General features: G+C 38.7%; 1 protein-coding gene across 2 annotated transcripts in view; it reads right to left on the bottom strand.

Moving 5' to 3' along the window:
* LOC118273428 (nephrin) overlaps positions 1–14,975 on the bottom strand; it is a 216,134-nt gene that overhangs the window by 149,751 nt on the left and 51,408 nt on the right. For both annotated transcript variants that reach the window (XM_050699043.1, XM_035590399.2), the window contains exon 2: positions 12,738–12,905. In XM_050699043.1, the coding sequence (XP_050555000.1) occupies positions 12,738–12,816 (79 nt within the window). In that variant the 5' untranslated portion in view covers positions 12,817–12,905. The remainder of the gene's footprint in view (positions 1–12,737; positions 12,906–14,975) is intronic.

The following is a 14,975-nucleotide window of genomic DNA, read 5'->3' as shown; positions in this document are numbered from 1 at the left end:
TTATTATCTTAAGAGTCTGTTTAGACCACAGGGTCCAACTACTCATCATCTAATTAGCTTTAAGCTTCAATCACTTCAACAGCCTATTAGTGGCCACTGCTGACCAAAGACCTATTTTCGCACGGAGAAGGTTTGAGCATAAATCACCATGCTTGCTCAATGCAGGTTGGCGATTTCAAACTTATAATAATTAGAAATTATAAACTCAGGTTTCTTCACGATGTTTTCCTTGACCATTTTCAATAGTGTAAAAATAATGTAAGAAAGCTTAATTGACACATATTTTGTGTGAAAAATAAGTTACAATATCTGTTAATTTAACTATACATCCCTAATCTTATTACTAAAGTTACTTTACATAGTTTCAGAGTAGGTAAGTATTTATAAAACAAACTTCTCAAACAATAAGGTATAGAAAGCATTGTGAGAGGAGACTCAATAGTTGTGCGAATAAAAGTAGCAATTGATAGACTCTTAATAATCCGATAGAAGTTGTAGACGTCAATAGCATTGCAAAGCTCTTTACGATTGTTAAAGAAAAAGTGTCGGTTTCTCCACTGCGAGTTACAGAAATGAATGAACGAAGTAATTTTAAAATAAATTCATTAAAACGCGAAGATTTTCTTGGGATCGCTGGAGAAGATACTTAAAATTTTTCTGCAATGTAAGGTAAATATAGAACGAATGGTACAGATAGTAATTAATCAGTGAGCGAAGATTTAATGTAGTTGTCTGAGCTCTTTTGTAAAGGTTTGGAAGATTTAGAAGTGTATTTATTGATAAATATTTAAATAAAACACCCACGTCTCATACCGAAACTTTCAGTATTTTGTAATGAATACTAAAGTATCTAACCGTCTATCTGGGGATTAAGCTCAATAAGCCCAGGTGGTTGTTTGACTAAAGAAGTCAATAAAACACGAGTCTTTGTGTTCGTATAAACTATAGGATCATGTTGTTACGTTAGATATAGAAAGGCATATCTACGTAAGTTGTGTAAATTGGATAAATTTTGTAATGGCTCCGTTCGTTTTGTTCAAACGTTGAGTAGGTAGAGTGCAGCGTCGTATGTACTAAACGGTTGTCGCTCTCGGCACGGCCGGCTCCCGTGTCCGGCCCGTCACGGACCACGTTTGGTACATTCGAGCCAAATCCGTCCCTTACGATAGCTTTGCTGTACAACGAATTGAAGTCGCGTTTGTGATGTAAAACTATTTCAAGTGGAAAGGATTTAAGTAAACCTTTTAAGGCTCAGCAATTTCTTTTTAAATTATGTTTTTGGTGACTGGTGGCTCGAGTAATGTAAACATCACAATTCCAACAACTTATAGCCGTACGAGTACTAACAACGTAGACCGTAAGCAGCAGTGTAGAAATATGTCTGAGTCAAATATTAAATCCAATTGTAAAAATATAACGTTGTAAACATTGAAAATAAAATCTCAAGTGTACGAAACTAGAAATTGTGCTGTCGGCCACGGCGTTGGCAGCGGAGTGGAACGGAAGGCGGCGCGCTCCCGGCCGGGCGGACGCCGGGCGCCGACCGGACCGGCCCGACAACGGCGCCGTGCCGCGTATTGTCCCTTTCGCGTATTAAGCCCATCCAATATTATTTTGTACCATCTGTTTATTGTTATTCATGAATGCCATCGAATCTTTTTCCAGCAAATACGATTTATTATTTATTTGTGGACATTTGCACTGTAGCTAACAAATGTGACCGCTTTTGTTCCGGCTGTTTTATGGTGTTAGGTTAGCAGGTAAATAATTTATCGGCGGGTCGCGTCCTCCCGCGCCACGTTTTGTTCTACAGTGTAACAAAGGAGCCGCTGTCCAAATTGTAACGTACATAATTTATGTTTCACTTCGCTAAAAATAAACGAGAGGTCTCCTTATCAAGTTAGTTCGGTACATATTTAAAGCGATCACCTCGTTCTGTTCCGAACACGCCGTTACTAAGAAATTACTGCGCCAATTATGGAAATGTCCCGGTGTTTTAATTAAGTAGGCTGAATGTACGTGAACCTGGAGCTCTTGGTAATGGTAGCTACAGTACAGGTAGGCTCGAATCTTACTCAAATATTCAGGTCCACTTTGAAGAAGTATGTAAATAGCTACGTATATATTTATCGTCAACGTCGTCCCGCCAAACCGATTATATAACCGAAAATAGCTTTAACAAGAATGAGAAAAGATGAAAGTATTTCAATCAGGCACATTGTTCGCGTATTGATCTACATCAGCAAATTACCCAAGAATTGAGCCAACACAAATATAGGACTGCCTGGAGCGGTAAATAGCCCAAATAGCTTCGAAAGGGGACCGTCCGACCGTTTCCGTCTCATCCGCTTTATCTTCACGACTACTTAAGTAAGTGGAGTGAAAAACTTGGGGATTGAAAATCAATGTCTCATCTCGCCGGTCGCAAATTGTGAGATATTCCGAAGATGTCCAAGAATTCTTTTCGGTTGTTTGTAGAGCCTCATTTTCCTTGGAAGTCCTTTACTTTTACTTTTCCAATCTAAAGCCGCCCGCCTTTTAATAGAGCGTGTTAAAACATTATTTATCTTTGCCTAATGACCAATTAATTAGTGTCCGTGAAAATGTGCTGAATGTAGATTACCTCAAATTACGGGAAGGTTTGATGTCAATCAAACTTTTCTTTATAGTTTATTTTACACAAAGATGCAACGTCACGCCTTTTATTCACGTAGGGGTAGGCAGAGGTGCACCTGCACATTAAGGCTTATTACACCTTTTTTACCATTTATATTTGAGGTGAGCCCAGACACCGTGCTACTACTGAAAAATGTTCGAAAATCCAAAAAACCCAAAATCTTATTTTGCCCGACCGGCGAATCCCTTTGCAGTGCAATTGCGATCACTCGACCAACGAGACAATTACACAAAAAAACTATATTTCTCCACAGGGTAACTTTTGCATTTCAAAATCTATATCAAGAAATACAATGGCTTTTATACCAGCTATTAACGTATCGCATGTAAAGCTCTGTGTAACACGAACGACTAGAATATTACGAGGTAAGTAGGTGACTGTTAACAGAACTTGAAATGAACATCAGTCAGTTTGCGAGTTAGATGCGACACAGGCGACACAGGCGACACAGGCGACACTCGACTTCGTTTGGCACGGAATTAGTGTTCGCAAGTAGCGAGCAGTCGGCTGCCGTATCATAGGTATCTAATTATTACTCACTTCGGAACACGCCTGCCAGTATAATTGGCTTTATGGGAAATGGTCTTTTTAATCCTTATTAAAATGCAAAGCCTTCCTTGCCTCGTACACGTGCTATTATTCAGTTCACTTTAATATTTAATAAACGTCTATTGAACGCTCGCACCTCCTTACCCGCGGTAATTGCGCACGACACAATTTCTTCAATTATTGTTTCCTTTTAAAACTAAAAGAACTTGGAATAAGCGGACAATGGCTCGATAACTGGTCTACTTATGTCTTTAATGCAATAAAATTGTAGACATGCTTTAGATATTTAAATTATGGCTCTAAATTGAACCAGTCTTGGCATGCATAAACGAAATAACTAGAAAAGTTTCATGATCGAATACAAATTGATGTTTCAGTGTATAGCTGCACTAAAATTTAAAATATCTTTGAAAAAAATGGAATGAGAGGAACCGCAAGCCATGCGATGTGGGATCGCGGTGTAAGTATGTAAGTTACAATAAAACATAACATGGCTCGGCACCAAACATGTCTGCAATGCAGGAATATCTCAGGCCAGATTCCACTTCTGAAAATGAGAGCGCACCGAGACGAAATTCAAATTACAAGCGGAGCATGAATCCGAACGAAATGACGTTTCAGCTGTAATAAAAAGTAATAATGTCAAATAATTGCGCCCAACCACGTGTAAAGCGGTTGAACACAATCAAAATGCAATTTCGTTAGGCAGGCGAGGTCGGGATTCCTAGCGGCCGACACTGCGGCCCGACCTCCTCCAGGGCTGCCCAATTTGCTCGAGGAAATCGTAATAGGCAATCTTGTTCAAAAAATGTGCCAGACGGCGGGATGCAGCACAAGTCCCGAGCTTGCTGCATGAGATGATTACATGAAAGGGAGGTCTCAGTGAGGAGAACGTCTCCGGCCGTGAAAATAAAAAAATGGGAAGATTTCGAATAAATTGTTTCAAAAAGTGCAATCCATTACTCAAGGCCGGTAGCCCTGTCCCCCGGGACCGCAATATGCATTGTCCGGGACAATTTCGTGCTCTTGCCCCTTTTGTTGCCTTTTTCAGTGATTGTAATCTGTGTGGAAACGTTCTGAGATCGTTTTTGTTTTCAATTTATTAATGTCGCTACTTTTCTATTGAAAATACATCAGAGCACGGAAGGCATCGCAGTTCAAAGTACTTCTTTGTATTCCTTACTTATTGATTGTGGCATTTCATAATATTTTAAGCTGCATTATGGTTGCCATTTTCCATTAATTATAAAATGGCTGGCAATAACAGGAACAAATAGAATGAAATTACTTTTTGCGGGCTGTATCGAGGTCAACATAACTTTTAACAATGGCTGACGTTTCAAGCATTTTTAGCAGTCATAGCCGCAGGTCGACTAACCGTGACTGACCATTCCAATTTACGAGCGTAATATTTACGTAAATGTCAGACAACAGGGAAATGTACAACTCTTTCACTGCGTCAACATTTTTGTTTGTTAGTTTGTATCTATTCACAGACACGTGGACTATGCTTTTAGTGCGCGGATCAAAACTCTGGCAGGAGACAGACAGACATGACGGCCGTTCTGTAAAAGAAAACGTCTCTTTTAATTGAGATTGATGTGGCTGGTGATTTAGATGATTTGCAGAATACTCCCCTGCGAGGTCGGAGCGTTGCGTTTTGGGTGCGCTTTACTTTGTTGGGGAGCATTTATTAAAGTGAGTCGAAACCTCGCTATTGTTCAGTCACGCATACTACAATACATAAAACAAACTAGACTGTGCAAGGTTACTTGCAAGACAAGCGTAACATGAAAAGGTGAACAGATTACAATGATTAGAATGAGAACAACTTGGCACTCGCTGTAATTACAGGCTGTAATCGACTCCTACGCTCGTAATCAACAATTGCAAACTTTAACAAAACCACTTTAGCAAGTGTAATTTCAGTTGAGTAATTAATATTACAGTGTTTGTGCTTATTTAAAGTGAGATTACCGATGTTGAGCGAGTTCGTGTGTGTCGTAATTACGTAATTTATATGTAAAGTTTAGATCGAAGTATAATGTTATTGGAGGCAGCGAGCGTGCCCTCGCTACACTATCTCCTACTTTGATTATCTTGCACAGATTGCAGGGGATAACACTTTACATGTAAAGCACCACTACAATATATTTTATTACGCCAATTAGTACATATTAGAGCTCAATTAACAACTTTATACCAATTGTATTAAGGTTGATTACTGCCAAGCTACAGAGCTATGTTTTATTTTATTACTTTAACAGCTCGAAAGAATCTGAAACCCCATACAAATCGATGCGAACAACTCACCGGCCTGTTTATACACACATGCGTATGTTACATTTAATTGTAGCACAACATTTACTGCAAACATTAACACATTTCTCGTTCGTGTGAGCAATTTATTTTGATAAATTGCTTCACACGTTTAATCGGGGAAGGAAAACATCGGGCAAGTTGGTCCTTTGATACTACGCACACATATTTATGGTCTTTAAGTACGAATGTGAGGCTTGACGCCAGGGAGTCTGGGCTAGACATGTGTCACTCAACGCACTCCGCTCCTAGCTATGAAACTACTAGAATGTTTAATACGTCATAATACCAACATAGCAACAGGCTGCTATTTTCCTCGAAAACGTTGGTAGAGGTAATTGTAACGAAAAAAATACGCTACATGATTTTTGGCGAACGAACTCAAGATTTAGTTGAGGCAGTATGGTTGGTATAGTTAGGTACGAGACTGTAATAGAACACTCATCAGAGGACACATTGAGTTTCAGTCATTAGTTGTGACTTGAGACTAACAAGCTCAGAACTTAATTATCTTTCTTCTGTCGATATACATATGTATGGTCAGACACCGACATAGCCACAGCGGAGAGTATTCACACAATAATCATATTGCTCTATAAATGGCCCATCTAATGTAAGGCAGTGGTTCGCGTGATTTAATTTAATTGCTTTAACGGCATATTTATTTAAATATAGCGCAGTTAATGCACAATGCCCACGTTGCCCACTAATGGGCCCTGGAGCACTGCATGCTAATGACCTGACGTACCCTGAGTTATGTCCCAAGGATTTTACAGTTATTGCTTGAAAATATTTTTTATGTCGCTCATAATGCAAGGCAAAATAAATAATGGTTATTGCAAAAATAATTATATTAACGAATATTACGATATAAACTAAGGTTATTATAATAATATTGCTAAGGTTGGTGTTGTTAAAATGTTCAACATAAATCAAGCCAACGTTACAAATTAGATATATGAACGTATCTAAAACAACGCACAGCCCTACCATTGTATTACAATAAAACGAGTTTAAAACGAAATCCAACAAAGTCGCAAGTCGACATAAAGCAAATGTTCCCGTTCTATTGCCGCGAACCCTAAACTGCGCGTCTTGTAGACGAGTATCAATTCAATTTTACTGCATATCGACTGCTCCCGCGGACGTAAGCGGAATATCGGGTATATCAGTCCGGAGTGGTAGCACCGCCGCCGCCGGCGGGTCCATTCGGCCCGCTAGACGCTCGTGGCGACAAATTCTGTGGCTCCAATTATGTCAGCGGTTTTGTAAAGACTTGCTTTAGCCCGCGGCTGCGTTCCGACCGTTTTGTCGGCTATGATATTGTTATTGCCCCGAATTTGGGGCTACGAGTCTATTGGTTAAAGATTTGGATATTTTAGTGGTTTATATCACTCATTGTTTTAAACTTTGTATAAGCAAACTTTAGTATTGTATGGCGAAGTGATACGTAGGATGACACAAACACTCCCTCACTTTGTTCAGCAAATAACTCGGTGGCACGTCTCCGTACATTTATCACAGTTTTAATGCCGCCACTCCTACATACTTCCAAAGTACGCGAATGCTACAAAATGCAATACAGTTTCCAGCGGAAAAAGTAAAAACTTTTAAACTTGGCATTGTATGCAGTTTTTATCAGACGGGAACTTGCTCACCATCTATTCTTTCATGAAAAAAGAATTGGAGCCGCTATCACACCTAGTTGTGGGCGAAGTTGGTGAAATATGCACAATTTTACTTTTAAATCGACAAATGTAATCTGTTTGTGTTCGTTTTGTCCGTGCGTCTGTTTGTTTGTTTGTATCGGCTCGTCGCTGCGAGCCTCGTTTTGTTACAAAGTACGACGTGCCGGTCCCGCTTTGTGCATTACTTCGTTTATTGCTATCATTGTACGCGTGATCTTTTTCTACCTATTCTTGTTTGTGTTTTACCCTGATCATTTTATTTTTTTCTTAGATATAAAAGATGGTGTACAAACTTAGATTACCTACGTATTTACGTTAATTAATCAAAAGAACAAGACTAAAATTGTGTGACGAATGGTCGCGAGAACCTGACTCAACACGTCTGAGAGAGTTTTGAGATTTTTAAACTTATTACAATATAATTATGTCGAATAATTTCACCAATTTAAAAACGATTTTAGTTATAAAACAATTAAGGCGCCACATATGTACACTTGACGTAACAATGTGTAGAAGTTTACAAGGTGGCGTGATGGCCGGCCGGCTAATTCACACGGCACACATAAGTTTGGCAATCAGTGCGCTGCAAAGTCGCAGGTGTGCGTGACTGCTTACAATCAGGCGGAAACATTAAAAACCTTATAAATATTCACTATCGTTATAATTTTTACCTTCGCGTACACAACGTAATTGTTTTTGCTGGTTCTATCGTAATGTCGATTTTGAAGGTTTCAGTATTGTTTTCGTATTCGTCGCTATTTCATTTCGTTTTATGTTATAGCTATTATATTTTACGCTTTTGGTATTAAAGAGACCGGCTAAAAGATGAAACTGCTTTGTTGTATTTAAATTAAAAGAGAAATAATTATCTTCAATGGGAAACCAAATTATTAAAAACTAAAGATCCTTACGCTCTCAGTCATTATAAGCTTAAAAATATTGATACTCAAATGAAATTCATATTTCGATATGCTAAAAAGGCTTACATTTATAAAATAAAATAATATTATAAATAACATAAAATATCATACATTTACACGTAATCAATTCAGCATCAATTCCGAATAACCGGATTTAATAAAACGGTGCAAAATATTGGGGAAAACAGATCCGTATTCACCGGATTAATCTGGTTACATCCAGACATCACTTTGTATGGGGCTGTATCTGAGGAGGATCAATTAGAAGATAGCTATCATTAGTACTAACAGTGGGAACAGTGTGGACAGAATGGAATAAATTTAAACATTCAGACAGATTAAGTGAAACAATTAAAATTTAAATGATATCTCGTCACGCGACCGGCTCGTTACTCGCCTTCTATTGCAACATTGTCTCTCAACCAAACCTATAGAGGATTGTTAGACTATTCAGGACTATTACTTAGGTACAAAAACTAGTTTATTTTCCATTATTTATTCCAAACATTTACATACATTTTGCATTTACTGTAAAGTATCAACCGTAACAGTAAAATTACGTTTATTACAAAGCTGAACAATCTTAAATTGGATTTTATTTTTGTATTTTCTATTAGCCTGTCTGGCTCAATGTCACTTGTCTTCAGATATCATCGAAGATAAATTGAATTTACTACACAATATCAAAGAAATAAATGTTGTGGAGGACGCGCTCGGACGGAGGAGGACACGTCTGCTGCTGCACGCTAATTAATAAATGACATGCTGTAATTACATTGCTGCGAGTACCACTTCATTGCCAGGTGTATGCTGTGTGTTCCACAGCGTGTACTGCTCCAAGCGCTGCGTGTGGATTAATGACAACATTTTGTGCTTTTGTAAGGTTTTCTTTTGTTTACTTTATTTAAAGTTTCATATCCAGTCTCGGCATTTTAAAGTGGTTGCTTGGACGGCTCCAAATTGAAAGAATGCGTGGAACGAGTTAGGTGCGAGTACATACGTGTTGCTCGCAGGCACAGTGGGTCGGAGTATTGGCTTGAAAGATTGCAGTCGTACATAATTAATTATCAAAGGGTAGCCGGCCCATCGCCTTTTACAGCTCTACTCCTCCCGGCGGGAAGAATACGCAATGTAATGAAAAAACAAACTTCGTCAATTTTTCACGAGGGCCGAGTTAAAAATTCGTTGATTTATTCAACGGGAAATAACCTAGAGCCCGTAATAATATCAGACGTTAATGCCTCGACGCTTGTAAAGTAATAAATTCACTTTTTATAGCAAAATGAGCGGTGGTACAGAATACAATTGCAAATTTTAGAACATAGCCGCGCTCGTAAAACGATCAGATTATGGCCGCAAACGCATTTCAATGCAATAAAACGGAACATTCGGAAATCGTATTTCAAGTTTTCAAATTTTTTCTCTCCGCTGTGTGTTCTTTATGGCACGGAGTCGCCATCTGCCATGTTCCCGGTTTAGAGGTCCGCCAGGGGCTATAATACCCTCTCACAATTGCCCTCTCGGTGTTCTTTCAACAATTAATTTATCAGTCTAGATTTGTTGGCGGCCTCCTCTTACATAAATGACGGAGCTATTACATGAGCAGGACAGAGCATGTGAAATACTTCGTGACACATTTCGACACCAGCAATTTATACTGCGCTAACTCAAAAAGCGTACTTTACAGTAGAGGCGTTTAAAGGGAAAAACGTGATAACTTTTACATTAATTAAGATACTTTTTTGAAATTTGGTATGCTTAATATTTAATTTATTCATTGTAATATCTCATATTTATATTTTCTTAATTATTTCTATTTTTTGATTTAGCGCAAGTTAGCCGTATATAAACGTAATTCATCAAAAAAATTACATCTTATACAAGTCTAACTTATGTTAGCGTAGTGTAGTACGGGACGTCGTAGTGCATGATCAATCATCTGATGCATATTTCAATATTTTATAAAGAACATGTACTTACTCACAAAAAGAATAGTCAACGTACCATTAATAAACTAATTAATACGTTAACACATAAGTATTTACTATGTAAAAGTCGCTAAGTCGTTCATTTTACCAACGAACAAGTATACACACGAACGCACTAAACTACGCTAACTATGAGTTAGCGCAGTGTTGCACGGACTTTGACCAAAGTGATCCCCGCGCACACTCCGCTAATAATAGTTGGCGTAATATAAATCGAGTGATTTCAAAAAATACCTTTACTTAGCGTTTTATAAGATTTGTAACTTTCTTATTTTTGCATATTTCTTCTCAATTTTTTTATGACGTGTGTAAACACACATTTTAAGCAACTTGGCATAAAAAAGTTTTTTCCAAATTTCGAGTTAGCGTAGTATAAATTGCTGGTGTCGATTGGTTCTAAAATGTTTTACCTGCCGTCCATTATTAAATAATATACAAATACAAAATATTTTGGAAAGAAAAACACATCGTCAAAAGAGAAGGAATATTAAACCCGCCGGTTGTTTTCTCACATACTAGTAGTATTTCTGAGTATTGTTGATACACAGATACACACATGTCCCAAGTTTGCTTAAAAAGAAAAACGTCGGCTTTTTTGTGACTTAGTGGAGCCTTTTAAACAAACGCAAAGATAAACCTTTTTCGCCCAACGAGGGTAACAAATAACTTACGCCCACCGAAGTCGAAAAAATCAATGTTAATACATCAAGCCGAGTTTAATACGAGTCTCTTTTGTAATCCCATAAAGCTTAATGTGATTCCAGAGAATTCTATTCACAAAAACGTTATGGAGAAAGAGATTGTTACTATACGCATTATGTGCGTAACGTCTTAATGGACGCAAGTAATCTATCACAGGAGCGCGGCAGCGCGGCGGCAGCGGTGCGGTGACGGCGCGGTGACGGCGCGGTGACGGCGCGGCGGCGGCGCGGCCTCGACATGTCCCGAATCCAAACAACTATTCGTTACGTCACGTGGGAATCGCAAAGTCGGCGCCTTACAAAAAACCGAGCAAATTGCATCCTCGCATGATATTCGCAATGATCACGCTTTATCCCCATAAGAGTAGCGGAACGTGCCCAGAACGACAAACGCAACGTACGCACTCCAAATATATTCGGACCAACTTTTTCGGTGTTTGCCTTCGGCGCAGATATCCGCGGCAGGGTGGACTATTTACTGTGCGTATTTTTTTGTCATTTGTGAAATCAGGTCAATATTTCGGATCAAATAAACATTGTTTGGATGGGGGTCACGGTTTAAAAAATGCTTTATGCTAACAAAAGGAAACTCCGGGAAAAGCAGGGATATATTTCGTTCAATATATCGTTTCATACAGAATGCTTTAGTTGTATCAGAAGTTACTGCTGATATGAAATACGGTATTATTGTTACAAAGTTGAATAAAGTGGATTTACACACAAACGAGTGTAGATCCGCGCGGCCCCCACTGCGCACAGTGTGCTGTATGTAGCACAGTGCACGGCGCGCCACTTGGCGGGCTCGGCGCAGCGCTTTGATCGCTCGCACGGAACCAGCTTGCGACGACCAGCCTTTTTATGCCTTTTAAACGCTTTTAGTTAGAATCAACGAACTTTTTATTATTATGGACGACAGTCAAATGATCAAAATCCACTCCAGTTTATGCTTTAAAGTTGTCAAGAAGTCGTTTCAGCGGTTAAATAGCTGTAAGTTTTGTTTTGAATGTTTAGAGAACTTTATGTGGCAATAATTTTATTCGGAACAACTTTAAGCAGTTCCTTCCAGGAACTTTGTTGTATAACATTCTATTTTCAGTATATAATTACGCAATCATTAGAGTGCTAAATAAAAATAAGTTACAACGGCAACTGAAATAAGAAACAAATATTATATAAGATAGAGACGATAACACCATTAGCAGGTAAGTGTATAGAGCAGTCAGTTTGCGCTAACCGGGTGGCGCACAGGGACAAAACATCTTCATTGCACCGCCGCATGCCGGCCGGTACTGGCCGTAAGTATAAATTTGTTGTTCCTAATGAGATTTGAGAGCGAGTCGCTCCATTCAGCTCCGCAGTCCCGGCGCGGGGTGCATTACGTAAACTTAATGTGGAACTATCAACTCAAGATTTGCGCATTCTGCAGCAGACCGTATGAATGTTTAGCGAAGTTTTATGTGGACGGCCAGATTACTCGTCTTGCCATTTTATTCATGAAATAAGAAACAAGTTTCACTCGCCAACCTCATGAATGTTTCATGATCATACTTGTACAGCTACAAATGATAAATGATAACTCACAGTAGACAAAATACTTGGTGTTTGTGTTTTTAAAGATTTGTTTTAAAGTTTCTTTGTATACATTGTAAACTTTGTAAACAGTAAAAGTGTCTCCGTATATCAGCTTCGAATCTTTTTGTTGAACCGCGACGTCCGCCTATCGCAAAGCCAAAAATTAATCAACTCGTAATACTGCTACACTTCAGATACAAAAAATATTCTTTACTAATGTGCTTTATGTATGTCTTCTGATACATTTCTCTTTATGAATGGGCTAACACGAACAAAACATAGTAAGAAACAAGTTTGGTGAGGTGTAAGAAAGTAAGACTCACCAAGTTTATCCTGCAGCACGGTCTTGGTGTCGCAGTGGACGAGGCAGAGGATGAGGAAGAGCGCGACATGCGCTGCCATGGCGGCGCGGGCGGCGGGGCGCGGTCAGCGGAGCGGGGGGCGGGGACTGGCCGCGCCGCTGCGCACGCGACAATGCATGCCTTCCACCACTGCAATACAATATTCCACATTAATATATATTATGTATTTCATGAAAACATTGAGAACAAAGGTAATAAAACAATCCATTACAGGATTATGCAAACACATTACAGTATTAGCCTATGCCTTATTCTAATTAATTAAGATAAAACTAAAAATAACTTAAACTACAACTCTCAATGTTTTATGTAGTGAATTGGAAGTATAAAATAAAAAAAATCTGTAAAACATTATTAGGTTCTCCTCTGCTACAAAAACTCTTTAAGTAGTTTTAACACACTTTTTGTTTCAGATACTGAATAACGTTTATTTTAGAAGATAAACCAATCAAATTCCATTTATCATAGTCGAGACAGAAACCTATTTGTGGCAAGATTCAATTTCACTTTGAAATAACTCGAGATCTAATAGACAGACAGAGAATTCAATTAAACAATATCATAAATATACCAGATACCTCAGTATCTGGCGTGTACTCTCTGAATATTACAAAAACTTAAGTAACACAAAATAAACATCTGTTTTTTCTGAGCTAATTAAAGTGGTCGTTTTAATTAATTGAAACAGAAAATACAGTCTGCGAGTTACCAAGCTTTGGATGATACTAGCCTTTATTAATTTAAGCTTAACTTAAAGTTTTAAGTGAGTAACTTAAAAGTAGAATTAAGTTTGATGCCGAGTTTATTCCGCCTGACCTTTGGGGGGTAGTGCTAAGTTTCGGTAAGTGACGACAGTATTCTGCTGAAATTGCGCAGAATTAATGAACTCAACTCTTAAGTTAGTGAGTCGACGGGAAACTTGGAATACGTACGCAAGTGCTCCGATGTTCGTGTCATACTTTACTCCGGACATTTCCATGCACGTTGCATAATACTCGCGTGCACTAAATTGGACCAGATGTACGTTTTCTTTCGTAGCGGCAACAGTATTAGCATATAACACAAAGATTTTTACTTGCTACGCCCAATGCAAGCTGAATATAGCAAACAAATATACTGCAACTGAAAAAGCGAACTCGCAATACACACACTGCACACCCGTTCCGAGCATAAAGTGTTTAAATTTCAAATGAGCTCCACTAACATACTCCGCTCCAAGGCCAGATAAAACTTCCAAGTTCTATCCGAGGCAGAATTTCAAAAAGGAATTAACCTGGACTCTCTCCCTGGACACAACGACAGATTTTATTACCGCCATGAATAAATTCCACCGTTGGGACCACCGCGTCGCACCTCGTAAATTATAACGACACTTTAAACCCTCGGACCGATTTACTGCGCCGCTTTAGTACGCTATGGTATAAACATGTGGCGTACTCGCGCAGCGATGGATGTTGTGTTAAATTATATCGTCGACGGGTGATTGGTTTTGTGGTAGCGGATTATTTCGGGTGTTTAGGGCTGATTTTAAGGGCGTTAGCACATCGGAGGGAAGGCGCGCGGCCTGCGTTGCTAACACTCGGACGCGCTATCAATCAGAGCTCTGACATTGACCCAGTTTTTATTGAATGGGGTTCCAACTTAACACTAATGGTATTCCTTTTAGAAGCGTTTCGTAATTCTTGCTTTAATCAAATATACCAACCTACACATTTAATATTAAATTCTGTACTTTAGTGTTTTAAATAAAAAGGTCATTACTATTAGAATATTATCGTAGATTACTTCACTACTAATGTGTCTGCCATTTTAATTCAGTTTACAGCGAAGAGCACTTCATGGTGCGAGCTTAACTCTTTACATTCCTCACGTTCATCGCTTCAGCTGTAATGGGGTCTTCATTAAATAGACTATTGAACGACTTTACAGCCGCGTAGTGGCAGCTTACGGTAGGTACTTATTATAATTTCTTACTCCGCCATTATTATATTTATCCTGTACATTGCACATTGTAAATGTGGAGAAGTAACGCAGCTGGTGTATTTGCAACTTAAATAACACCTCGGTCGTGTTACACATTTTATGACGTCATCCGACATTTCCTGGTCCTCGCGTACGGAAACTTGGTGCGAAGGACCAAATTTTATGGTTATTAAAAATTTTGTGACTGGCCTTATCTTTGATCATTAAAAAAAGGGT

This window comes from Spodoptera frugiperda, chromosome 1 (assembly GCF_023101765.2).
Source record: "Spodoptera frugiperda isolate SF20-4 chromosome 1, AGI-APGP_CSIRO_Sfru_2.0, whole genome shotgun sequence".
Taxonomy (NCBI): Eukaryota; Metazoa; Arthropoda; class Insecta; order Lepidoptera; family Noctuidae; genus Spodoptera; species Spodoptera frugiperda.
This window is presented reverse-complemented; position numbering and strand designations above follow the sequence as displayed.